The sequence below is a fragment of the Centroberyx affinis genome, unplaced genomic scaffold, assembly GCF_046629955.1.
Source record: "Centroberyx affinis isolate AG114_WGS23_722 - 3 ecotype Tasmania unplaced genomic scaffold, CSIRO-AGI_Caff_v1 ptg001583l_1, whole genome shotgun sequence".
In the NCBI taxonomy this organism is placed as follows: domain Eukaryota; kingdom Metazoa; phylum Chordata; class Actinopteri; order Beryciformes; family Berycidae; genus Centroberyx; species Centroberyx affinis.
Window position 1 is genome coordinate 41391 of NW_027280033.1, and position 26755 is coordinate 68145.

Here is a 26755-nt window from a genome sequence, read left to right on the forward strand (position 1 = left end):
CAATCAACTGTGACAATTTCCTCCTCACACATTTTAGTACTAGAAGAAGAATACGTAGTCAACGGAAGCCGAGATAGGCCAATTCCATTCGGCGTGTTCGTTTGAACCATTGCGAGGATCCGCTACGAAGCACGAGAGAAGAGCGGCCCCGTAGTGATATTCAACCTACAAATCAATATTGTACGTAAAGTATCGCCCGATATGTACTTTCTTTGTTAATACACCGTAGATAACTGTTGACAGCGATTAGGTCTCCAAGTTGCCTCGCTAGGTCGTGTGATAATGCGAACTTTAGCCGATGGAATGTGTTAGCCGATAGCCGCCATGTAGTGTTAGCCTAGCTTCTTACGTTAGCATCACCAGTTAACTTATGTGTGCACTGTCCAGACAGCTTAGCAGCTAACGCCAGCTAGCAAAACGTGTTTTGCAAGTTTGCACCTTCTATTAGCTAACGATCTACCGTTAACGGCAATACTGTGGAAGACTACTCGGATATTACCTTTCTCTAATGGGACCTGTTCGTGTATGGCGTGCTTTGAATAGCGTACGGTGGTATTAGCAAAGGTTCGTGTTTTTGATTCGGCACATTTTGACCACTCAGCCGGGGACTGCCCTGCCGACCAGGCCTATCCCTGAGCAAGAAGGGCAACTTAAGTACCGTTAATTCGAGTGTGCCAGTGCAAATGCCTGGTTTACATTAAATATACCTCAAAATGTTTTTAATCCAACCAGTAAGACAAACGAGCACGGAAACCTAGGAAGGGAAATGGTATTGGCTCAGTCTAATATAAGGTTAGCCACGCTGATGGGCGGCTAGCCAGGAATCGCACAAGGCTGTCCCGTTACATAGCTCCGTCCTGATAACTTCTCTCTGACCAGCCGCATTTGAACGCAGTACCATCCGATAAACCTCGAGTTCCGTCTTCATGTTTAGTTTACAATGCTATTGAATTTCTAACGGTAAACTAGTCTAAAACACGAGCGTTTTCTCGGACCGGCGGTAGCCAACCGGGTGGCGTGGGGGTGGGGGAGGATTAGAGCGGCTAAGCCGGGTCACTGAGAGATTTTGCTGGTTGTGTTGTCCAATGTCCTCGTTTTTTGTGCCGCAAGCCGATTTCCCATTATAATTTAGGTGTTGGCATGCACGCACCCCGAGGCAGAGACTGCTGCAGCGTGTATTACCCGGCACCGGGTCTTCTTCGAGGTTGACTCAACGCTAGGCAGCGCGGCGCAGTACAGGCCCTGCCTGCTTCCCACCGTGACCCCGCACCATGTGCACCGCTCACCTTCGTGTTGTCTCACGTAATTAACCAGCATTATGGCTATTGTCTCGCTGCCGGTTATTCTCAGCAATATGGTACATGGACGGGTGATATATTTACCAAAGGATAAGGGTTAATAGTATCTGCTTAAGTTTGTACCTTAGTTCCTAAGTTATTCAGCAATTTATTTAGTTCAGCACTTTGCAGTGGCTGGTTACATAAAGGCAAAGTGAATCAAGCACTTTCTTTACCAGCTAACTAGACTATTTTAACAGAGCAACTAAATGGTGTTTGCTTACCTACCAAAGTGGCTCTTAAAGCAGACAAACCAACTAGCCTCAATAGAAAATGTAACTGTGTTTTGTGGCTGCCGTTTTAATCTAAGAATTGCCCAAGATGTCTCAGGTGTAGAAAAGAATCTCATGAAACTGACTATTTGGGTCTGAATTCTGGTGCAAAGAAATGATACAGATATGTGAAAAAGTCCTCAACACTAGTATTCTTCTGTAAGCTTCTGATAATTGCCTTCATAAATTATTTGAGCTGCCAAAGGTTAACATGCGCTTCCATGTGACAGTGGAGCTTCATTTTGGCCATCTTGAACTGTTCATGAATTGTGTCCTTTCATATTCCTCTTAACCATTTTTCTGCGTGTGACCCTTTGGAAATGATGCAGAAAATATACATCTGACTGCCACTGATGGTGTTTGTATTCATACTGTCTGATCCAGAGAGCACTCACAGACATATTTCCCTTTGATGTTGCTTATGGATCAGTGTAAGTTACGGGAAATCATGTACATGTTATCTGTGAATTCACTCGTGTGTGTGTGTGTGTGTGTGTGTTCCTCAGGATGGAGTGGCAGCCAGATGAGCAGGGACTTCAGCAGGTCCTCCAACTCCTCAAGGACTCACAGTCGCCCAACACAGCCACACAGAGAGCTGTCCAACAAGTATCCTACTACAGTGCAAACTGTGGGTGTGCACAATATAGCCCACGCTAATTTATTGGAAGGGAAAATGGTGCCTATACAATTGATTCCCCCCCATTGTTTTATTTTATTTTAGACCAGCAACCTTGTTAGTTTGTTTGTGTAGCCCCTTATCACAAGCATGTCTCAAAGGGCATTATATAGCATCATATACAGTATATACATACTACATCATATATATATCTACATACATCATATACATCATTTTACTAGATTATATACGATACTACACAAACACAGCATGTCTTTGGACTGTGGGAGGAAACCGGAGCACCCGGAGGAAACCCACGCAAACACGGGGAGAATATGCAAACTCCACACAGAAAGGACTGAGGTAGAGATTCGAACCCACAACCTTCTTGCTGTGAGGCAACAGTACTAACCACTGATCCACCGTGCCGCCCTGTTAATTTATTCTCCCACACCACCAAAATAACTGGTTGGCACCTCTATTTCTAGTATTGTTTCATCACACACATACCCAAAGGACACTAATACCATGTAAATTTACTTGGTGTAAAGTAATGATGAGAGGCCTAGTTGCTTAGTTTGAATGTTTAGATTGAAATGGTCCTTAACTGCCATGCCAGAAACTTGAACAACTCAACCAGTTCCCTGACTTCAACAACTATCTCATCTTTGTCCTCACACGACTGAAAACAGAAGGTGAGACTCCTGTCTCTGTGTGTGTGTGTGTCCGTCCATCTTTTCCCCTCTCATCTAGGTATAACACACCCAGCTCACTGAACTACAGTGATACATTTTTCTCCTATGTTCTGATCCAGACCTTTCAGCTTACTGTATGTACAGACTCTGTGTGTGTGTGAGAGAAAAAGAGAGAGAGAGAGTCTGTTTTTACACGAGTCTGTGCCAGCAGGTCCCTCCACCTAGACAAAGAGCTAGGAGATGGTAGTTACATCTTTGAAAGGATGCGCCTTCCCAGTATTTTGTTTGTGCTGCTAAACCAAAGTCATAAGTTCCAACGTTGAATACCCAAAGGTAAAAAGGTAGCACACACAGATCTTCAGGACAAAGTTGACTAATCTCAATTTCACCAATTTATCCTGGCCATGTCAACAAACATGCGAACATTTCGGCCTAGTGGCCTTCATCAGAGCATGGAGGAAAATGGAAGTCATGTAATTTATATACAGGAGTTGGCAGGTGATTGGCTTAAAGGGTCACATGGTAATTAACTTCCTGAGGTCACGTATACATCTTTTCTTAACAATATGCCAATGACTAAAAACAGGTGAAATGGTAAATCCCATACAATTTGACAGTTCTAACTGAGGTTACAGGTTTTGTGATATGCATTCTATGTTTCCATATTTTGAAACTTGTTCAGAGGAAGCATTTGAAACTGAAATCATCTTTCAGTCCAGCAGGTGTCATTGTGTTGAGTGTTGAAATCCAGTACATCTCTCTCTGAGAGAGTAGTTTTGGTAGATTGCCCCCTCTGGCTGGAGAAGTTACATGCTCAAGTCCAATAAAGTGCAGAGTAGCTGGAGAGCCATGGTTGGCTTCATGATAGTGCTTGGCTATGGCATATTCCACGTTCCCTGTGCGAATGGCTGTTTTATGTTCTGAGATTCGTTGTTTGAGTGCTCTCTTTGTTTGTCCAACACTCATGTGTGCTACCTTTTTACCTTTGGGTATTCAACGTTGGAGCTAGGAGATGGGCCTGGGTATTGTCAAGGATGTTACGATTCGATACTTTGCACAGTATACAGTATTTAAGAGAGAAATTTGCAATGAATTTATACAAACTAAATAGTACACCTCTTTAGTGTTTTGATAACACGATCATGGGCGTTATAGATAATGGATTCCGTGACAAATTAAGCCTAAAACTGATTTTAATATTTCTATTCCTCGTAATGAGGTAAAGTAAATGTAACCAAATCACTTCTGTATGCTGTAGTACGCTGTAATAATACATGTATACATACACACTGAAAAAACACAAAGGCACAACTCTTTTGCCCTCTTTACACCTGGCATTAACATCCTGGGTGATGGGGTTGTAGTTGGTGCAAAGAACTCCACACAAAAAACACAAAATCTAGGTGTAAATGCACATAAGACGCATTAAGTAACCCAGACCACCTGCGGAGGTGATCAGAGACACATATGGCAACATTAACAACAAGGAAGCACATGGAAAACAACCAGTCAAAATTGTCTCAGGATACAGGGTGTTTCAGTGGGCTGAGGAGCGCAACATGTAAACACAACGTCTGGGGTTTGAATCCAGCCCGGGACCTTTGTCATCCTCCTCTCTCTCCCAGTCTTTCCTGTCTATCTCTACTTTGATCTGTCCAATAAAGGCGAAAATGCCAAAACTAATCTTTTTAAAAAAAAAGTCTCAGGATACTTGTGGATGGACAACAAGCAAGACAAGGTATTTATTGTCAGTTTTAAAGGATAGAAATATCACAAGAGGAAGTGATGTGTGTGTGGAAAATCTGTGTTTTAGCAAGGGAAAGGGAAATTGGATTTCAGTGTGTAACCGGAGACACATTTTAAAGGCAGGTACAATAGTAATCCTGCTACATCATATCTAGACACAATCTGGATAGGAGGCGCATGTTAATGCCAGACCAAACTGCTCTCGTGAGTTGAACTCCCATGCATGCACTAGTAAACAGGCTCAGTCCTGTCAAATTTAACTAAATACATTTGTTGTTGTTACCACAACATTTTAATACTGAATGGCTAAGGTTACAGAAGACATTACATTTATTGAGATCGTGTCACTTTTTTTGTGCTCGTAAAATAGCTGTAATTAAGCATCTGTTTTTAAACTAGAATAATGGGGTTTAGTGCTGCACACACTTTTGACTTCTACATTCCACTGTCACCTGCCTGGTCATTAGTCGTTCACTGTTTGGTTCACGCTCTTCAAGAAGTGACATTTCTAACATTCTTCTCATTTTAACAGGACGGGTCCTTGTGCTTTCGCCCACCTTTGTTCCATGATATTATAACACCCACCTTCTAAACTCACACACCTCCTTCTGTTATTTCTCTTCATCTATTTCTCTCTCATCTCTTCCCTCCTCGCCCTGCTCTCCCTCTGTGCAGATGAGCCTACTCGCTCTCTGAGTGGTCTGATCCTGAAGAACAATGTGAAGGCCCACTACCAGAACTTCCCCCCAACTGTGGCCGACTTCATCAAGCAGGAATGTCTCAACAACATTGGCGACCCCTCGCCCCTCATCCGTGCCACCATCGGTGAGTTTGTGTGCGTTTTGTGGACTTTGTATAATGGTGTAAAAATACCCTTCTCCATTACTAGGGAATAGGGATGGGACGATATACCGAAATTCAATATATCGCAATACAAAAATGTGAAGATATGTGTTGTGGGGCAGAAAAATGAATTGCGTTATTAGCTCCCTTTTATTCTGCTGTAGGAATCACAAATGAGACGCTTGCCTACCACAATTTCATAAGCTCGCCATCGAAATTATGTTATTTGCACTTTGTAATGACATTTTTTATATTGTTTACATTCCAGCAAGCCACTACCATTGCTAGAAAGATTTGTGGCTCAGAAATAAACATAATTCTGCACAATCGCACTTTGTTATCATTTATTACATTGAGACATGGTTGTATGGAGTTGTGAACCCCATATTGCGTATCGAATCGTGAGATAAGTATATCGACCCATCCCTACTAGGGAAATAGCTTAATTTTTGTCCCAGTTTCCCTCCACACACCACAGCACCGCCTACTGTTCCCCACCCCTTTTCCCTCTGGAGATGATGCATAAAAAAACATCTGAGTGACCGTGAAGGTGTTCGTATTCATACTGTCTGATCCAGAGATCCCGCCACCGCACGCACGCAAACACAACACGTCCTGCTCACTGTCACATCAGTCCTAATATGAATCACTATTTGAACTCCGTTGTCCTCTCCGTCTGTCCCAGGCATCCTGATCACAACTATTGCCTCCAAGGGGGAGCTGCAGACATGGCCTGAGCTGCTGCCTCAGCTCTGCAACTTGCTCAACTCGGAGGACTACAACACCTGCGAGGTCTGGACCTAACCCACTATGCCCTTTCTTTTCTTTTTCCCCTCTTTTCCCTTTTTGAGCTAAACAAACTAAGGCTGTCAGTGGCCTCAAAAAATGAAATTTGGCTATGACTTTGATAAGATTAGCATGAAATTGACAGATGAAAACAGGGCACAATAGATGCACAATGCGTTCTAAAGTGATATAGATTTTTTTTTTTATGTTCAATTTCTTGAAAGATTTGAGTTGGTGTTCTGCTGAATCTTGCCAAATGTCTTCCAAACATGGCTTAGAGTAGTTAGGAGGACTAGTGATCTCCTCGTCAGGCTGGGTGTTTTCTGCCATGACGCCCCTAGCCAGCATGTGTGTGCTATCAACAAACTTGCAGGATAGTAGTAGGAGCAGGTTGAGACTCGAATTTCAAATTTTTATTTGACATTAGATTGAAATTCCATTATTGAAATTCAATCTGACAGCCTTTATACAAACCAGTGACATAATTGAGCTATCATGTGCCGTTAATACATACACACTACAACCGCCAAAGAAATATGATTTGCAGAACATCCTCAACTCATAGGATCCCTCTTTGTCTCTAAATCATTACACTTCCTCTGCACCTCCTTCTCTCTATCATCCTATCACCTGGACATGATGAAAATCCCAGCTCATTGACTGACAATGATACACTTTGTTCCCATGATACTTTCTGATCTAGTCTCACTCTCTCCTTTGTCTCCCTCTATGTTTGCGTTTGATTTGACAGCCTATCTGTGTGTGTCCATGTCTCAGGGCTCGTTTGGAGCACTGCAGAAGATCTGTGAGGACTCGTCGGAGCTGCTGGACAGTGACGCTCTGAACAGGCCCCTCAACATCATGATCCCCAAATTCCTCCAGTTCTTCAAGCACTGCAGCCCAAAGATCAGGTACAGGAGGGAAGGGGAATCAGATATGTATCCTTCCCCCTCGTGCTTCTTCCCTTTAGTCGTCTTTTCTTAGTGTCTGGGCGTGATGCACAACAACATCTGACTGTCAGTGAAGGTGTTTGTATTCATACTGTCTGATCCAGATACTCTGTCTCTCACTTTACCCCTCACACTTACATACCGCTCAGTTTAAGTATTCATAGCTGACTCAATCAATATTTGTGAACTCCACCAACTCTCTGCCGGTGGAGTCCACTTCCCCAGGTTTCAATGAGAAATTTCCACCCTCCCACTACAATATGTGAAACTACATGGGATGTGTTTTCAGTCCTATTACCCCATTGACTTGCTTAGAAAAATTTGGTAAAAATACCTATGTACCTATGTAATTTTGCATATACTAGTAGTAGTTTTTTTTATTTATTTTAATCTCATAGAAGTGGACTCCAATGCTGTGAACTGCATGTTGTAAGCTCCTGTTTTCTGAATTGGAATCCAACCCACACCTTAAAACCCACTGAGATTCTAAACTGTCACATACATGTTTAGAATGTTTTCACCTTAATAGAATAGTGCTGTAGTCTCTCCAGGCAAAAATCCCAAATGCTTTGATTTTGAAATATTTTTTAGCACAGCAAAATGAGCTTGAGGGATGTACGAACTTTGAAGCATTGTAGTATATGAATTCTTAAACTGGGTTATATTGCCTTCTTAACGTCACACCCTCAGGTTTAATTTCTAATCCCTCTCACCAGTTGACTTGTGGTTACATGATACACTGTTTGGGTCGATCTCCTCTCTCCCTGCAGGTCCCACGCCATAGCGTGTGTGAACCAGTTCATCATTGGCAGAGCCCAGGCCCTGATGGACAACATTGACACCTTCATAGAGGTGAGTTTTCAAGGCAACACTGAGAAAAGCAAAACAGACTGCCATCAACTAGGGCTGGGCGATATGGACCAAAAATCATATCTCGGTATTTTTAGGCTGAATGGCGATACACAATATATATCTCGGTATTTTCTACGAAGTGGGCTAAATATTCAGTTGTAATTAGGGCTGGGCGATATGGACAAAATCAAATATCACAATATTTTTGACCAAATACCTCGATATCGATATTGCGACAATATTGTAGGGATGACTATTGGTGCTTTCACAAAATATTTACACAATGAGATTTTTGATAAATAATCATCAGTAATGTGGATATAATGACTAAGTGGGTAAAGGCAAATAATAGAACAGCTAGAACAGTCTGGTAAGTTCAGAAAATGACATCACTTTACTGTAATGCAGCCTTTAAAACCAGGAAAAGACAACACTTATGCAATATCACGATATTACGATATCCAAAATCTAAGACGATATCTAGTCTCATATCACGATATCGATATAATATCGATATATTGCCCAGCCCTACCATCAACCATACTGCTTAATTTTTTTTTGTGTGTTACTCTTATTCCCTCAGTTTTACACTGCCCGATTCTCATGTCTCCTCCTTCCTTTCTCTGTCTTGTGTCTCACGCTGCTCTCCCCTCCCAGAGTCTGTTTGCGCTGGCAGCAGATGAGGACTCGGAGGTCAGGAAGAACGTGTGCCGGGCTCTGGTCATGCTGCTGGAGGTCCGCATCGACCGCCTCATCCCCCACATGCACAGCATCATCCAGGTAAACGTGGACACAAATGCCCAATCAACTGATGTGTTACTGTCTCTGGGACGCAGTATCATCGGACCTCTTCTACATCTGTGTGTCGAGTTGTGCGTGAAAACAAATTGCACCACATTCATCTTTCAGTCATCTTAGAATTAAGTTTTCCTTTCCCGCTCTCATCTGGAAGTGATGAAACACCCAGCTCATTGATTTACAATGATACCTGAAGTTCCTAAAATTTCTGATCCAGATATCATAAAACACTGTAGTAGACTGACAAGGCTAGTGTTATATGACAAAAATATTTCTCTTATGCCCCACCCATCCTCTTCCCGGTTCTTTCTGGTACCCTCACCCCAAATCAGAACCCTTGTGTCAGCTCAAACCCGGCCAGACATGTGACATGTTCCTTTCTCGTCTCCACCAGTACATGCTGCAGCGGACCCAGGACCCAGATGAGAACGTGGCTCTGGAGGCCTGCGAGTTCTGGCTGACCCTGGCAGAGCAACCCATCTGCAAGGAGGTGCTGTCTGGACACCTGGTGCAGTAAGTAACACATTGACGTATCAACATAATACATATCACTGTTGTCATGTGAAAACGTAGCAACATCGTTTTTGGTGATTTTCATATTTTAAATTAAATTGAAGGTTTCATTTTAAGTGTTGAGAAAGTTAGATGATTCTTGGGCTTATGAAGTCCTTTCAAACCCCAGTGGATAAACTCTAAAATACATGGTGGTCAAGATGAAAACAAGGCTGTTCTCCTTAGTTCCTGTAAAAGATTTGGTCACATCATAAGCTAAGCTTGTGTTTTCCCTCCCTTATTTGAATAGGATCAAACACCCATCTCATTGATACACTTTGTTCCCTCATGATACAGAATCAACACTTCATTCTGTTAACCTACAGACAGTGGTGAGTTTGACCAAGGAATTCTTTTACCTCTCTCTCCCTTATACAGACTGATTCCTATCCTGGTAAATGGGATGAAGTATTCAGAGATTGACATCATACTACTGAAGGTGAGCTCTCTTTCTGTGTGCCTGGACAGTTTCACTGCAGCCTCTGATAGAGTAAATATTCATCTGTGCCTCTTCACATCTCCTTCCGCCCTCTCTTTGGCTGGAATGTCTTGTATTCATACTGTCTAAACCAAACATTCGTGCCCTTGTCAGAATGACTTACTTCATGTTTTCACTGCATATTGTTAAGTCGGGCCAGTGCAGTCATAACAGCTGACTACCGACTACCAGTCTTTGATGCTCATTAACACATTTTTGTCATTTCATGGTGAGGTGGCTGGCTGGATATTTCTGTCTATTTGTTGCTATGCTCTAAAACTAGAAGAAGGCCTTATTTCTTTGACGGAGAAAGTATTTGTGGCTTGCAGTTTGCGTCTGTCTGTCTGAATCCTGTGTGGAAACTGTGTTGCCAAACTTCATTTCTGCACGCCACTCTTGCCCTGTTGCATCACCCTCTTACATCATTAACCTGGGTGAACTGGCAAATCAAATCTCCTCAAGTCAGCTCATGGCAGCTGACTGCACAGTTTATTTCAACTGTAGTCTTCTCTACATTGTCTCACTTATACTGTATTCCTGTCAGCGTTCTTCTTCTCATTATTATTCCTGATGAGATTGGATTGCATGTGATAAAGTGTATTTGTGTTTTTCTAGGGTGACGTGGAGGAAGATGAGGCGGTGCCAGACAGCGATCAGGACATCAAGCCCCGTTTCCACAAGTCGCGCACCGTCACCCTCCAGCATGAGGGAGGGGAGGGCGAGGAGGGCGAGGACATAGAGGAAGATGACGACGATGATGACGACACGCTGTCTGACTGGAACCTACGTAAGTGGTGGGGAACCGCAGTTACTGAGACCCACTGTGCCCTAGTTGGGAGGGAAAATGACATGGCAGACTAAAGCATATGACATTTTCTCACAAATGCTATGGGTTTGAATCAGCCCCGCGTCCTTTTGCATGTCATCTCCCATGTTTCCTGCCTCTCTCCACAGTGTACATATACAATGTAATAAAAGTAGAAGATATACTTTTTTTTGCATATATAATAGTCACGCATATATTGTGTCCTACAAGAGCCCCCTGAATTCCTCAAATGTAGCGTAGTACCAACTTTGTCTAGGTTCTAGTTTGGGAAGCCCAGATTACACCCAGGGATCAACTATACTCATTAAAAGAAAACCACATCTCCTCTTCCTATTTTTATTTATTTTTTTTTATTTTAGTTTCAGAGTTATAGGGCATGCTCTCAGGTCACCGGTAAAATGTATAGGGGCATCAAGTACAGTTATTTGCAGGGCTTAAAGACCTCCAGCCAGGTGTCGGATTTCCAGCATATGGACGTTTTAGATTATCAAACTATTTTCGAAAAAGTTAAATTTTGTTTTTGATGTGTTTTATCCAATCATATTCAGCAAAGCAATATTTTTCATTTACCAGTGGAATGCGAGCAAGTATTTTTTTTTTATCCAGTGAACAGCAAGCTACTTTCTATCACAATGTAGCACCGATTGGTAAACCGCGCATGGTTTACTATAGTAGTAAATAGTAAACTGTGGGCATGGATTAGTAAACCGTGCCCTCGAATTAGTAATCAGTGCGCACAGAGTCCTAAACCATGCCCGCGGATTAGTAGACCGTGCACACAGATTTGTAATATGTATATTGATAACGTCAAACAGGGACACCACAGCGGCCCACAGAGTTGCATATACAATTTAATTAACATGCTTTTTCTACAAGCATGATTTCTAGGGAGTAAATAGGTTTCATATTGTCACCAAACCTATTGATGTGATTAATCAGTGGTTATGGTTCACATATGGTCTAGGTGCCTAATGGCTATTACAGCTCACTATATGTATGCCAAGCTGTGTGTAATGGCTCTGGCTCACTGTATATAGGCCTAAAAGTCCCTCTTTGATGTTATCATGGTAGATATTACAAATCTGTGCGCATGGTTTACTAATCCGTGGGCACGGTTTAGAAGTAAATTGTAAGAAAACCATACCCACTGATTTCCGCATCATTTTTTTTTTTTGTACCAGGTGACCGCTGGGGGGCTCCACAGTTATCCTTATTGCACTAGGTTTATAGATTAATAATGCTGTGTGTTGCCCTGTATTTGGTGGGGAAGGGAATGGATGAGTGATTGTAATTTGACTTTTCATTTTGATGTAGGAAAGTGTTCGGCGGCGGCACTGGATGTTCTGGCCAACGTGTTCCGCGATGAGCTCCTGCCCCACCTCCTGCCCCTGCTCAAAGGCCTGCTCTTCCACCCCGACTGGGTCATCAAGGAGTCTGGCATCCTGGTGCTGGGAGCCATTGCTGAGGGTGAGACCTCACAGCAGTAGAGCTCTGTCTGTCCCGTGTGGTTTTGTCCTCTGTGCTTTGGTATCGAGCTTTGTTGGAACGCCCAGCTCGTTAGTGGTTGACTGTTGCTGGCACATTTTGTTTTTTTTAAGTGTTCTGAGTTTTTTTTGTTTGCACATTTATAGACACAAACCCAAGTGAAATGCTAATACTGTAGAGCCCTGCTCACGCAATCTGCGCTCAGTTGGCACAATATTCCAATGTGCTTTGTGTTTTTGAGCGTGCTGCAGCTCAAATACCATCTGATGCCTCTTGGACATTCATATTTCAGTCATCTTAGAATTATGTTTTCTTCCCCAAACTTTCCTGCGCTCATCTGGAAGTGATGAAACACCCAGCTCATTGATTTACAATGATACCTGAAGTTCCTAAAATTTCTGATCCAGATTTCACAAAACTCTGTAGTAGACTGACACGAGTAGTGTTATATGACAAAAATATTTCTCTCTTATGCCCTGCACATCCTCTTTCTGGTACCCTCCTAGAAAAAGCCTGAAATTATGCTTTTTTGTCTTTTGCTCAAAGGTTAGTACACTGCAACCACAGTACAATAGAAATAAGAATCTCAGTATATCCCCACCCCCGCCTGAGATAAATGTGTTCCATCCCAAAGCATCATGTTTCCAGTTAAGAAATAAACACAGACGGAGATGCAGATGTTGTGGCTGGGTGGTGCTGACAGGAGTTCGCCTTAATGAGTCATCTGGAATCACTGCTATATATTCCACTGACCCAGATAAAATCTGTTAATAGGATATAGCCTAATTGGATAAAATTTTGCAAATACTGTTTTATCCAAGCCTGTGCACACATACTCATGCAAATATACACGCATCGTCTTTTAACACGTAATCACACAGATCATTGGGCCTGAGGTGAGAACAGTCCAATGTTCCCGACAGTCCCACTCATTGCTACTTAATGTCATTGTTGGACCAAGTTAGGGGTACCAAGTGTATTCCCCAAAGTATATGAACACATTGCAGTGGAGAGACCAATAACAGATGGCAAAATTAGCAAACCTCCCACATGCAAAGCAACAAGCTCAGATGTGTCAGCATACCGACTTTGCATCCATCCAACCTGATTCACAGCTCATGTCCACATTGGTGTGAAACACCCCCGATTCTGGGTTTGACACCTGTATTAACAAATCACACTAGCAGAGGGCTGTCCTCTTATGTATACTGAATCCCGTGTCAGCCTGTCTGACAGTTGCATCATGTGGAAAGCAGCCGGAGGGGTGTCGCTCTAAAATCCCCCACTGCGTAGGCCCTCTTAAAGCAACACCTGGAATCATCGTCTCTCTCGTTCTTTTCCTCTACTCCCTGTAATTTTCTCCTTCCCTCCTCTCTCCCCGCCCCAGGCTGCATGCAGGGCATGGTGCCCTACCTGCCGGAGCTTATCCCCCACCTCATCCAGTGTCTGTGCGACAAGAAGGCCCTGGTGCGCTCCATCGCCTGCTGGACCCTGAGCCGCTATGCACACTGGGTGGTCTCCCAGCCCCCCGACTCCCACCTCAAGCCCCTCATGACCGAGCTTCTCAAACGCATCCTGGACGGCAACAAGAGGGTGCAGGAGGCCGCCTGCAGGTGTGTATATGTGAAGAAGGGAAGGGGTGGTGTGTTTTTGTATGCAGTAATTGTGTCTTTCTCCTTTCTTTTCCCTGCCGTGGATATGATGAAACACCCAGCTCATTGATTAACAATGATACACGTTGTTCCCAAGTTATTTTCTGATCCACATCTTTCCTAGGCTGGTAAACTTGTATATTGATCAGATGGTGATACTTCTGTCCTAAATATTTCTCCTCCATCTTGTCTTTCCCTCAGTGCGTTTGCCACCCTGGAGGAGGAGGCGTGTACAGAGCTGGTGCCCTACCTGAGCTTCATCCTGGACACGCTGGTTTTTGCCTTTGGGAAGTACCAGCACAAGAACCTGCTCATCCTCTACGATGCCATAGGAACTCTGGCGGACTCAGTGGGACACCATCTCAACCAGCCTGTAAGTGCTGGTGAATGCACCACCCCATGTCTTTAGAGCCGCGTTGAGAAGGGGAACAAATCTGCCTGTACTCCAGTGCTGCATGCTAATCAGTGCATGCAAGTACAGAATGGAATGGGAATTTAAGGGGTCAGGGAAATGTGTGGGCTGCATTTAATAAGAGTTAAATAGGTAGGGAAAACCCTGAGATGTACGTGTATGATCTTACCTGTTCATGTTCTTTCCACAGGAGTACATCCAGAAGTTGATGCCCCCCCTCATTGCCAAGTGGAACGAGCTGAAGGACGAAGACAAGGATCTCTTCCCACTGCTGGAGGTGAGGGGAGTGGGTTTTCACAGCTAAACTCGTAATATAAGAGGTTTTAATCAAGCAAAAATGTCCCTCCCAGACAGGTTGAAAGTTGCAGACTGGTAGCTGTCCTGACAAAGATCCATGTTGGGTTGAGATTTTGTCTGTTAGTGTTTTGTTTTTTTCACAATAAATGATGAAAAGGCTGCTAACACTGTGGGGTTCGTAATCACCTTTCTGCTGATCTGCAGTCAATTCAGCAGTTTGTCTCATACAAGCTCCCATGATCAGTATGCATGGAGAAAGTCCTAATAAATAAAAAACTGATTTGGGCTTTCTGCTGCCATCGGGTCAAGATCATTTAGTGGAAGCAGACCCTCACAGAACAAATTGTTTATGTTGCCAAATGCTAATACTGTAGAGCCCTGCTCACGCAATCTGCGCTCAGTTGGCACAATATTCCAATGTGCTTTGTGTTTTTGAGCGTGCTGCAGCTCAAATACCATCTGATGCCTCTTGTACATTCATATTTCAGTCATCTTAGTATTATGTTTTCTTCCCCAAACTTTCCCGTGCTCATCTGGAAGTGATGAAACACCCAGCTCATTGATTTACAATGATACCTGAAGTTCCTAAAATTTCTGATCCAGATTTCACAAAACTCTGTAGTAGACTGACACGAGTAGTGTTATATGACAAAAATATTTCTCTCTTATGCCCCGCACATCCTCTTCCCGGTTCTTTCTGGTACCCTCCTGGACAGGTTGAAAGTTGCAGACTGGTAGCTGTCCTGACAAAGATCCATGTTCAGTGGGAGCAGACCCTCACAGAACAAATTGTTTATGTTGCCATCTTTCCAACTAGCCTTCTCTCTGTGTGTTTGTCTGCCAGTGTCTGTCGTCAGTAGCCACGGCCTTGCAGAGCGGGTTCCTGCCTTACTGTGAGCCTGTCTACCAGCGCTGTGTCACCCTAGTCCAGAAGACACTAGCTCAGGCTATGGTGAGAACACACACACAGAACACACCCACGCACCACAAAAATATTGTGCGCTTAAGAGACTGTGCTCAATTACCTCACCACTGCTGAGTTACGGGACACTCAGTTGTACACAAGAGACATTGTCATTTATGATGCTTTATCTACATACAATATGTTTCAATGTAAAGACTTTATTATATACATTTGACGTGTGTATGTACAGATGTATAACCAGCACCCGGACCAGTACGAGGCCCCTGACAAGGATTTCATGATCGTGGCCCTGGACCTGCTGAGTGGCCTGGCTGAGGGTTTGGGCGGCCATGTGGAGCAGCTGGTGGCCCGCTCCAACATCATGACCCTGCTTTTCCAGTGCATGCAGGTATGGTGGACGGATGGAGTGTGTGTGTTTATTTTGTGGTTAGAGTCCTTTTCCCTCTATCATCTGATGAAACGCACAGCTCATTATTTGACAGGCAATGTGTTTTGTTCCCATAATGGATGTAAGAAATAAGTTAAAAGCAAATGTATTTGTATTTATATATGATACCAAGCTGTGTATTTGTGCTGCAGGATAGTATGCCTGAGGTGAGGCAAAGTTCCTTTGCTCTGCTGGGTGATCTAACCAAGGCCTGCTTCCCCCACGTTAAGCCCTGTATTGGTGAGTCTGACTAGCTTTGCACTGGTAGATTGAATTTCTTCCCCTTACCTCTATTATCTGGGTTTGTGGGAACACCCAGCATTGATTCGCTGTTATACCTATTGTTCCCATATATTGTCTCATGCAGATCTTATTTCTTTAATGTGGGTGTGTATGGGCAGGAGGTTGTGAGAGGAATTGTTTGTGTGAAAGTGTTACTGTACAGCGCCTGTATAGTAACCAGTGTGTGTTCTGTCTCCTCCCTCCAGCTGAGTTCATGCCCATCCTGGGACTCAACCTGAACCCAGAGTTCATCTCTGTGTGTAACAACGCCACCTGGGCCATTGGAGAGATCTCCATGCAGATGGGTGAGGAAGCCTCTCTCTCTCTATCTCTCTCTCTCCAACCACCTCTCTCTATCTATCTAATGGTTGGTCTCACCGAGCCCTCCATGACCTCCCACCCCACTATCTGGATATGATGAAACACCCAGCTCATTGATACACAATGATACATTTTGTTCCCAAGTTGTTTTCTGATCCAGATCTTGCAGACCTCACCTTGCGTGCGACTGACAAATGCTAACAGATCTGCATGTCAGTGAAAACAGAACCTCTTTGGTCTCCCGTTTGACTTGAAGCTGTTCCCTGCTTGCAGCAGTATAACTGTAGATGTAGCTGCGATGCCGTTATGTGGATTGTTGTTTGCCTCTAGGGCTTTAGCAAATCACACCTTCATGTGAGGGCATGCCATGCAGTGTGCTGGTGAATTTCAGTCTGACCAAATAATGATGTAGATTATAGCACATGAATCTGATAAACAGAGCATGATGTTTCCTTTTGTCTAACCTGGCACTCAAGCCATGAAATGGCAGGCTACCCAAAGCCAATCCGGTTATGCCTTTGCAGTGTGTGTGAACGTGTGTGTGTGTGCATGCCAGGCCAGCCATTTGTGTGATTCAATCAGCCCAGTGACAGTGTATGTGTCCCTACAGGCAAAGGTGTCAAGCAGCAGACAGGGGATTGTCCAGGTGAGCTTAGGGGAACCAGCCAACCGATCATCACCTTTTTAGACCAAAGGGTGCAAAATCCAATAAGATTTCAAGAGATCTGAAGACTTTCCTACTCCCTATATCCCAAACACCTAAACAATCGGCCACAGAGTAGAAAATTAATTTAAATCAATCTGTTTTCATAATAGTGTTGATTGATGTCTTTTACAGTTGCAGAAATCTCAAATGATGGCAACTGTCACAAGGGTTTCCACTCATCCTGAACAACATTGAAATTTTGATTTGTTTTCTAGTTACCTAAAAAACCTAACCTAAAAAAAATGTTATGCATGGTGCTGGAAAATCAAAAGTCTACAGAGCCTTCTCCTAAAAGTCACCAGAAACTTGCAGTCAGCAGACCCCTTCTGTATTAATGGTAATCAAATCAACCTCCCCAATTTCATCCATTTGAAAAGCATAAGTGTTGGGTGCCTACATATTTGCAATCGGATTGTTAATGTTTTGGGAAAATGATTGCCTTAAGTGAGTGGGAACCCTGATCATAACTGTGATAATGGCATCAATGATAAGTGATCCACAAGCTTGGCCTACTCCACTGCGGTGTTGTCACGACAACTGAAATTTCAATGCTACTTTAATTCGATGTTGAATTTTATAGATGCGCGATACTTTGACCTAATAATTCTACAAGCTGAAATTCCATTTGAGGTGGTGGCGTAGTTAAAAGGGGGAGGAGTGAGATAGGAATAGACCGAGCGGCAGTCTGGCTCTTGACGGTGGACTGCAGTAGGCAGCGCAAAATTCAGTCAAGTCAAACAGCTAAAGATATGGCAAACAATCCATCACGTCTTTAACTGGGAAAGTCCTCCTAAACTGGTTGACCAAACTGATTTCATGAGTGAAATATGGAGCTATTTATCTTACGGCGCTCGCAAAGATGGACACTCAACCGACACATCACAACTCCTGTTCAAAAGTTGCTACAAAGCTGTCCAAGTCAAGTGTGGCAACACATTTCTTGATGTTTTTCTTCTTCTTTGCCATAGTGCCATAGTCATATTTAATGTTTAAATATTAAACTTGGTGTTAAAGTAAAAATCCTGGTATCGTGACAACACTACCCCACTGTAGATGGTGAGAGAGCGTCCTCAGATGGTTGATGGTGTGTTGTCTTTGTGTTGTGTGTGTCTCTAGGTGCAGAGATGCAGCCCTACGTGGGCATGGTCCTGCCACACCTGGTGGAGATCATCAACAGACCCAACACCCCCAAGACCCTGCTGGAAAACACAGGTACACACATACACTGGCTATAAAGTATACACCCTCCTTGCCTTGGGGAGGTGAATACTTAATGGGACTTAGTGGGACTTTAAGGTGCAGGCTGGACTCTCCATCAGAATACTTAAAACACAGTACAGGATGTTTACTTACTCAGTAAGATCTAGTGAAGGGACCTGGTCTCAGCTTTGTTTGCAAGAAAGACATTTAAGAAAAAGTTTAAAAATCAAATATTTACCACTAAATATGACATCTGAGTAACAGATAAGAAATGTTGAGCAAATTTTTGCTAGTGAGGCAGTTTAGCTCAAATGAAGGAGAGGGGTTGAAAATATAAAAAAATGGTTTATTTTATATGGTCACAAAATCTACAAACTACAAATTTGTTTTATCTTTTACAGAATAGCATGCTTTGTATAGATCTCAGACTTAAAACCCTGAATAAATGCATTTTGAAATAATTTAGGGGGGGCGCTTTTTAGCCACTATATATACATACAGTAGGTTGGTCTAAGTGTGTGCAGCTGGCAGATAGAATTCAACTCGAGCTTTGGTTGTATAGTGTCTTGTTAAGGTGAGCCCTTGTTGTGTCTCCCTGTGTGTGTGCAGCCATTACTATTGGCAGACTGGGTTACGTCTGTCCCCAGGAGGTGGCACCACAGCTGCAGCAGTTCATAAGACCATGGTGAGTCACTGTGTGCATGTGGTTAAAATGTCCTCTCTGCTGAATTTTTACCCGTCACTCAACATCTGGATATGATGAAACACCCAGCTCATTGATTTTAAAATGAGACATTTTGTTCCCATGTTGTTTTCTGATCCAGATCCAAAAGACCCCTCCTCTTGCAGTGGGTGTGAGTGTGCTTTTATGGGTTTGGGGCAACATTCCTTAAGGAATGGGCTGGGTTTTTTTCCTCTAAGGGGTTCCCACATGGCAAGGAGACAGGGGTTTTTATTTTTGAGCACTTCTTTACTTGGTTGCACAGCTTCAACAACTTAGGAGCACCCCAAACGGTTAGTTAAATTGAAAAACGAGTAATACTGAAAATCACTATAATTGTCACTATAACAAAATTAAAAACACTGTAATGCTTAGCGCTTAAGTACAATAGCAAATCTTTTACGTCAGCCAAATGCAAGATTAAACAAGACTCAAACATTTAGTCCTGTACAATATCTTGGCCAGGATTTGAAATTGCGTCTCCTGGATCTCTGTTTAGTGCGTGGCAAACCTAATCTATGGACAATGCTTCTCCTGTATTTCTCCAGCACCTAGAAGAAGCCCAGACTGTGTGGTGGTAACTTCACTTTTATGGGCATATGTCATTTTAATATCAATACACTTAAAAGTAGTTCTTGCAATTGTATATGGAGTGTTGAACTTCATCCTTAGTTCAGCCTCTTGAGAGGAACGCCTTGTGGCATCCAGCCTCGGAAACAGAATCCATCGCCGGTCTCAAAACATTTATCGCAGTATTTCTTCTGTGTGTTTCTGGGTTTTACCTGTCTTCTCTACTCCGAATTGTCTGCAGTGGGATTTAGATTTTAGCCAATAAAAAACACCTAAACAAAAGTCAATTACTCAAATGTTAGTCAAGACAATTGCTTGTAGGTGCACCCAAATTTAATTTAGAGCCCTGTTGAGACTAAACCCACAATTCTGCACAATTTTTGAGCAGACTTTTGATCATTACCTTTTGGATAAAAAGGCTGATGGGTCCCACCCTTCTCATGTCCTGATCGCTCCTCTTCCCAGGTGTACATCGTTGAGAAATATCCGAGATAACGAGGAGAAGGACTCGGCGTTCCGGGGAATCTGCATGATGATCGGAGTGAACCCCGGAGGAGTGGTGCAGGTGGGACGGTCCACCATTTTAAATCGGACGAGGACCTTTTGTATTATAGATATTGGGTCGGAGATTTTGTTTTTGAAATCTAAATAAGTTGACATTCTTAAATTCTGTGGTTGCTTGGGTAAGAGACGTATGTAGGGAAGTAATCCTGAATGTAGACTGAAGTCTTCTCACATCTCTGTCCAGGACTTCATTTTCTTCTGTGATGCTGTAGCTTCCTGGGTCAACCCCAAGGATGATCTGAGAGACATGTTTTATAAGGTGAGTACTTGATCAAAGGTAATGCCATAATACTGATCCCATCCTGTCAAACACAGTGATCTCTGGTATGTAGCAGGATGTAGTTTGTTCATCTAATTTCTAACCGTATCACTCGACAGTCAAGAAGTCCCAGTTGATGTTGTAGATATCTAATCAAATTAACTTACTTCTTGGTTACTGCAGGTCGAGTCCTGCTCGACTACATTAAGCAACTAGCGGACTTTTAGATCGCTAACGCTTTTAGCATAACTCAATGGAGTTGAACATAGCGAAAATTTGCATCACGGCTAGCGGACTTTTAGATCGCTAACGCTTTTAGCATAACTCAATGGAGTTGAACATAGCGAAAATTTGCATCACGGCTAGCGGACTTTTAGATCGCTAACGCTTTTAGCATAACTAGACTAAACTGCATAACTAAGAAACAGGAAACTACTTCTTCTTCTTCGTTGGTTTTACTGGCGGACTACAAACCAAAGGTGCATACCACCATGGAAACTGAAACTAGCGCGAGTTAAATCTGTTTAGGAACCGATAAGCAGAATCGAAATTAAAATGTCTTAATGATTCCTTTGGAATCGGAATTTTGGAACCGGTTCTCGATGCCCAACCCTACTCACCCACAACCTAGGCGGCAGCATGTCACATGGTCTTATTTGAGTATTTGCTCTGATGGGGCAGGATCACATGTATGCCGTGTTGTAGTAAAACATGTAGTCAGTAGCTGTTTGCCGTCCTTTGTTTGCTTCCCCTCATGTATCCTCCTCCGAAGACTCACCAGTGTGTCTTTGTTTCGCCTTGCGTTGATAGAATGGTTAGATTCGTCTTGACAAAGTCATTTGCAGAGTAGCAGCAGCAGCACAGTCAAACTTTATTTATTGCATGCACAAAATATGTGCATACAATATTGTTAATTATACATATGGACCACAAAATGTAATGCAGGCTAAATGTAGCTTTGCCAACTAGTGTTTAAATGTTCCCGCCCCACATGTGTAGTGTACACTCGCCCTCCACACCCTGTGATGATCATTCATCAGACATTCGAAATCGGAACAAACGATGTGGATGTATTTGGAGTCTGAGAAGTGTGGCAGAGCTGTGTATTTGGGGAGGATAAAGCAATTGTTCCCAAACACAAAACTGGCAAAGTTTTCTCTTTCAGGACAGACCAATTGATAATTCTGACTTTATTCAGCCAGGTCGATAAATCAGGCAAGGAGCTGAATGGATTTTGACTTGTACTTTATGTAGCTGGAGATGTTGAAGTCCAACAAGTTACTTTTTTTTGTTTATAGTAGTATTACTGTGCAGATCTCAGTCAGCCTCCATAATGGTTTTCTGGTGTGTGTGTTTGTATTTGTGTTTGCTCTCCAAGATCCTGCATGGCTTCAAGGACCAGGTGGGGGAGGAGAACTGGCAGCAGTTCTCTGAGCAGTTCCCTCCTCTGTTGAAGGAACGCCTGTCGGCCTGCTACGGCGTCTAGCCCCACCTCCCCATGGTCCACACAGGACACCTGTTAGGTAGGTCCAGCCAGTGTCGCTGCCTCTCAAAAATATGATTCCCCCATCTGGAAATGATGAAACACCCAGCTCATTGATACACAATGATACATTTTGTTCCCAAAATATATATTCTGATCCAGAACCTCCCACCCCTCTTCTAGCCTCAGCCAATTTTCCCTTCACGCCACTGTTTCCTTCCCTTGCCAATAGCTTTTTTCTCTCTCTCTCTTTCCCAGGTTAATCTCGGGGAGGGTTACCGGGGAACTCATCCATCTGTGTAATTGCACTGCCCAGATCGTGGGGAGAAAGAAGAGCGGAAGGGACGCGACTGGCCTTGACCCTCCACTCTGCGGATGGCCCCCTTTCCCCCGCGCCCTGTGTGTCTCTGTGAGGGTGGGTGGGAGGAGGGTGGTGGGTGTGGGGAGGGTAAACGTAACTGGGGATATTACATATACCTCTTGGATTAAACGCCTCGCTAAATCCGACACACTCAAAAATGACTTTCGCCAACGACACCACAGGGATCTTAGGTAGGTGTAGGCAACAGGGGCTAGCTTTGACCTCCCCCTCCTGTATTTGATAATTCTATTAAGATAGATGAAGGCTGGGAGGGGGGTGGCGGATAGGTACATATAAAGGAATTATCTGAACCAGCATAGGGTGCCACAGTTTAAAATACCACAATGCACATAGTACGTAGAATGGCACACATATATAGACGTTAAACCAGGCAGCTATCTGCCCAGACGGAGCGGTCCTGTGCACAGGCACATGCTTCCATGTACATTGGATAACTCATACCAGACTGTGGGGGGACAGATGTGGTGGAATATTACTAGCCACCTCCAGGCTAGCCAGAGGGTAAACAAAAACATGAGATGCTTTTACTATGTAATAATGCGGGAGATGTACAAGAGTAATTTGCACCTTTTACGCATAAATTGCATAAACCATTCAGAGAGTGCATATACATGGGTCTTATTCTCTTTTTCAAGTGTACATTTAGCTGAATTTTTATTTACTTCCTCTTCCCGTGGTTGCTGAATTCCCCATTGAATTATAAGTTTCTTTTCCCCTCTTGTTTGAGAGAAAAAAAAAGACACATTAGGTCTGTTGTTCCTCTAAGGTTTTTACCACCGCAGTACCTACTCCTTTCTTCCAAGAATCATAACCGTGTAATGCTGAATCTTGCAATTTATCATTTTACTTGCTGAGATAAGGGAATGAGAGAGTTACTGCATGGCATATGATCACCTCCTGTTAAGTGGCGCATGTTTGAGTGAATGTCTGTCTTGTTGCTCATTTACAAGTTGATTTATTACATTTACCTGCAACAATAGGAGGAGGCTGCCATAATTTGAAGCTGTCAGATGCTTGGTTCTTTTGCCCTCCCATTCATACATATTGTGCGATCAACCCCCACTTGTCCCCATAGTTAAATGGAGGTTGTGTGTTAAGATCCACTATAGGTAGGTTAATACAGGGTTCAGCTTATATCTGATTGATAGGAGAATCACTCACTGCAACAAGAGTTCAAATACTGTAGGCAAGCTGAGAATCCATTTGCTGCTGCTGCTTCTTTGGTTTTTAGAGTATTTACAAAATGGACTTAAAGAGAGCGGTAAGGCATCGATAAGAGCCTAAAGTTAAATGAATTGGTTCTTATCGATATAAATGCACTTTTTCTTTTTTTGTAAGAAATTTAGAATCTCACTCGTAAGGCGCTCAGTAATAATAATATACCGATCTTGAGGTATAGATTTTCGATAAGTGATTTTAGGACTGTTAATGGCTTGCTAAAGTAAGCGTAATGATGATATTGTTAAGCAATGGTAAAATGAGTAGGTAAGACTCGAGGCCTCTGTACATAGGGTTAGTTTTATAAGGTAGCTCCTCCTAAAATGGATTGAATAGGATTCAAGGGGAGGGGGACATCTTAATTACAGTATTTTGGATCCATGTCCCAGTGTACCTGCCAATCCATATCTGTGTTAGAGGATGTCCCATGCTTTTCCATAAGAGCTTTTTGTAGAATGACAGCTTTGTGAGGTGTGGAGATGGCTATTAAAACTTGACTGTTGTAGCCGTCAAGGCCTCTTCTTAATGGTCACGAACAACATCGCATGCTTTTCAATGATGAGTGTTGCTTCTTTTTTAGACTATCATCTTACAACAGATTCCCTTTGAGGGATCTGCCTTTAAAGAGCTTTGTCAATGGCAATGCAACTCGCTGCTGGACTAATAAGGTACATTTCCAGCTTATGATCAAACTAGCGATTGTTGTTGCCATTTGCCATATATACACCCGTTGATACTGTGTAGGATATGCCTGGGAATACACTGACTCTTAATCCTGATAGTTCTCCCCTGACACTGGTTAGCATATGTGAGGGAGTGGTGTTCTGTATCCAGCTTTATCTTTTTGTCATTGTCCATAGTGGACTGTTCTGTTGTAATGGAAGTGCGTATGGATGTTTATTTGTTTGTGTTTTACTGTAAGAGTGTGTATGCGAGTGCTGCTTAGACTTAATTTTGCACCAGCCCTAGCCCAAGGTAATGCCCTAGGCGTAGCCCAAGTCATACCTGAGTTATGTGGCCACTTGCAGCATCAACATTTGCATGCCAGTTACCATCTCAGTTTAATTGTCAGACAGACCCTAGGTCGCTCAGAGCTCCTAAGATTTAGACTTTCAGTAATGGAAAATACCGAAATCTATGTTTTTGCCTGGAATATAGTTTACAAAGCATTTTCCTGGACATCAGCTCACATCTATGGATATGTATTTTATAGAATAGGCATTGATGTGGCATTTTTTTTAATCCATGCAACATGGATTTTTAGCACAAACGTACTGATGTGTGAAGCTGATGCAACAGTGTTTTGGATCCTTGACCACTTTTGTAAGCCGCTCCACCCCAAAGGGTGACATCTAACGGTATCTTTCTCGGGGTTAACTGGTAGGCAAGCGTTGAGAGATAGGTGGCCACTCTCAGATCGCGAGTTGGGCATATGTGCTTGGAGACTGTGGAACCATTCATTGCAAAAATGCTTGAGAATGATGCTAGTCCTGTGCCAGAAAAAATGGGTAAAAAATCACCGCCCCTCGCAATGTAGTGATACACTAAGCTCAACACAGAAGTAAACTCTGATTCTCAAATGTTTTCCACAAGTTGTTTTTTGTTTTTTTTAATTTAAACTTTTTCTTTTTTTTATTTTGACACTTATGTGATGTTTATTTTTGTTTTTATTTAATTTGTTTTTTATTTATGTTCATTTTTTGTTTGAGATTTTCTTTTATTTTTTGTGCTCTGATGCACAAATGTTTTGGACTTTAAAAGTTTTTTTCCTGCAATGTTCTTTTTATTTAAAGAATTTTTTGTTTTCGTTGTTTTATAGCGGACCATTTGATTTTGTCAAATTTAATGTTAAGTGGTTGGACTGAGAGGGAGAGACAGAGCTTGGTGCATACCTTGGGGAAGAAGGGAAGAATGTGAAAAACTCAATTCATAATTTTGTTTCAATCTGATATCAGTCTGGCAATTGAATTTGATGTAGTACCCGTATTTCTTTTGCTCAACTGTGGTGCAGGTGGGATGTTAACTGATGTATCCCTTTCTATTTTACTTTTGTGAATGGGGAAAATAAAAGGTTTTCTATCAAGCTGGGAATAAGATGAAATGTTGTGATTTTTTTTTGAGTAGGGAAAATGAAATGGCCATGTAATTTATATATTATCACATATGCATTGTCACTGAAGAAATTCCTTGGTTTGAGAGGTGAACCTTGCCCTTCTGGTCTAGTCTGATTAGGGAGGTGAGAACACCCAAACTGAACTCGTAGCCATGGTAACCATTCCCTGGTCCTCCTGAGGGCCCTTTAACACCTCCTACAAACGAAGTGAACTTAGTTTTATGTTAAATATTGGATATTAAGTTGAATATTCAGATATTATTTTGCATGGGCGCAACATTTTTGGGAGCAAATCCGGGGACTTACGTTTCAGTGTAAAGTGATGCTGCTCTACCCGTCACCGGTTAGATGATCCTTGTAACGATGTGATACAAATGACTGACAATGTCACTAGAGGAGGTCTGGTCACTTCAGTTTTACTGAAGTGAATCAGTGGTTAAAATCGTGTGTGTGGATCAACGTTTTTCAGCAAACTCACGTCTTGTCTTGTCTTGGCTATGTGATTACAAATACTTTGCACAGTAGGCGTCTTCTGGAAGCGGACAGTAATACATACAGTATATGCTGTCCAGATTACATTAAAATCATAAGACTAAATTTCCAATGTTCTGCAATACTAATCCCAACCATTCAGCTGGACAGGATAAAGTTCCTGTGGTCCTGAGGAAAAAATGACAATTACCAGACAATCCTGGTTATACTGATGCCATCCAGAGAGGGGGGATCTGGGGACATTTCGGAAAACTGGGATGTCTGGTCACCCAAGTTGGCATGTATTTTTGGAATTTGATAAGTGATGATCCACTGAACCCGAAGTTGCTCGTCCATGTTGTTTAGGAAAGGAGCAGCAACATGTGGAGCATGTGGGATTTCAACAATAGCTCAATAGCTTTCAAGTCATTTTTTGAAATAGAGATTTCAAACCAGTTTCATCCTCATCTCGGTTAACCATTCTAGGAATAAAGGAATTGCATTTACAAATCTTTA

At 42.7% G+C, this 26755-nt stretch overlaps 1 protein-coding gene and 1 non-coding gene across 2 annotated transcripts; both read left to right on the forward strand.

The window, feature by feature from the left end:
* The first annotated feature begins 112 nt into the window (after window positions 1-112).
* LOC139651026 (transportin-2) lies at window positions 113-25739 on the forward strand. The gene is made up of 25 exons (XM_071527852.1): window positions 113-180; window positions 2116-2215; window positions 2845-2920; window positions 5342-5491; window positions 6195-6301; window positions 7073-7206; window positions 8016-8097; window positions 8755-8877; window positions 9290-9408; window positions 9826-9886; window positions 10541-10712; window positions 12066-12218; window positions 13624-13849; window positions 14090-14261; window positions 14491-14577; window positions 15442-15549; window positions 15752-15910; window positions 16102-16189; window positions 16438-16536; window positions 18375-18470; window positions 19068-19143; window positions 20215-20314; window positions 20498-20572; window positions 21951-22095; window positions 22314-25739. Exons 2-24 carry the CDS (start codon window positions 2117-2119, stop codon window positions 22056-22058), a joined length of 2670 nt encoding a protein of 889 aa, XP_071383953.1. The 5' UTR covers window positions 113-180; window position 2116; the 3' UTR covers window positions 22059-22095; window positions 22314-25739.
* On the forward strand, window positions 1924-1993 carry LOC139651045 (small nucleolar RNA SNORD41). Its single transcript, XR_011695667.1, has one exon. It is a non-coding gene; the product is annotated as a small nucleolar RNA SNORD41 (small nucleolar RNA).
* Window positions 25740-26755: the final 1016 nt, after the last annotated feature.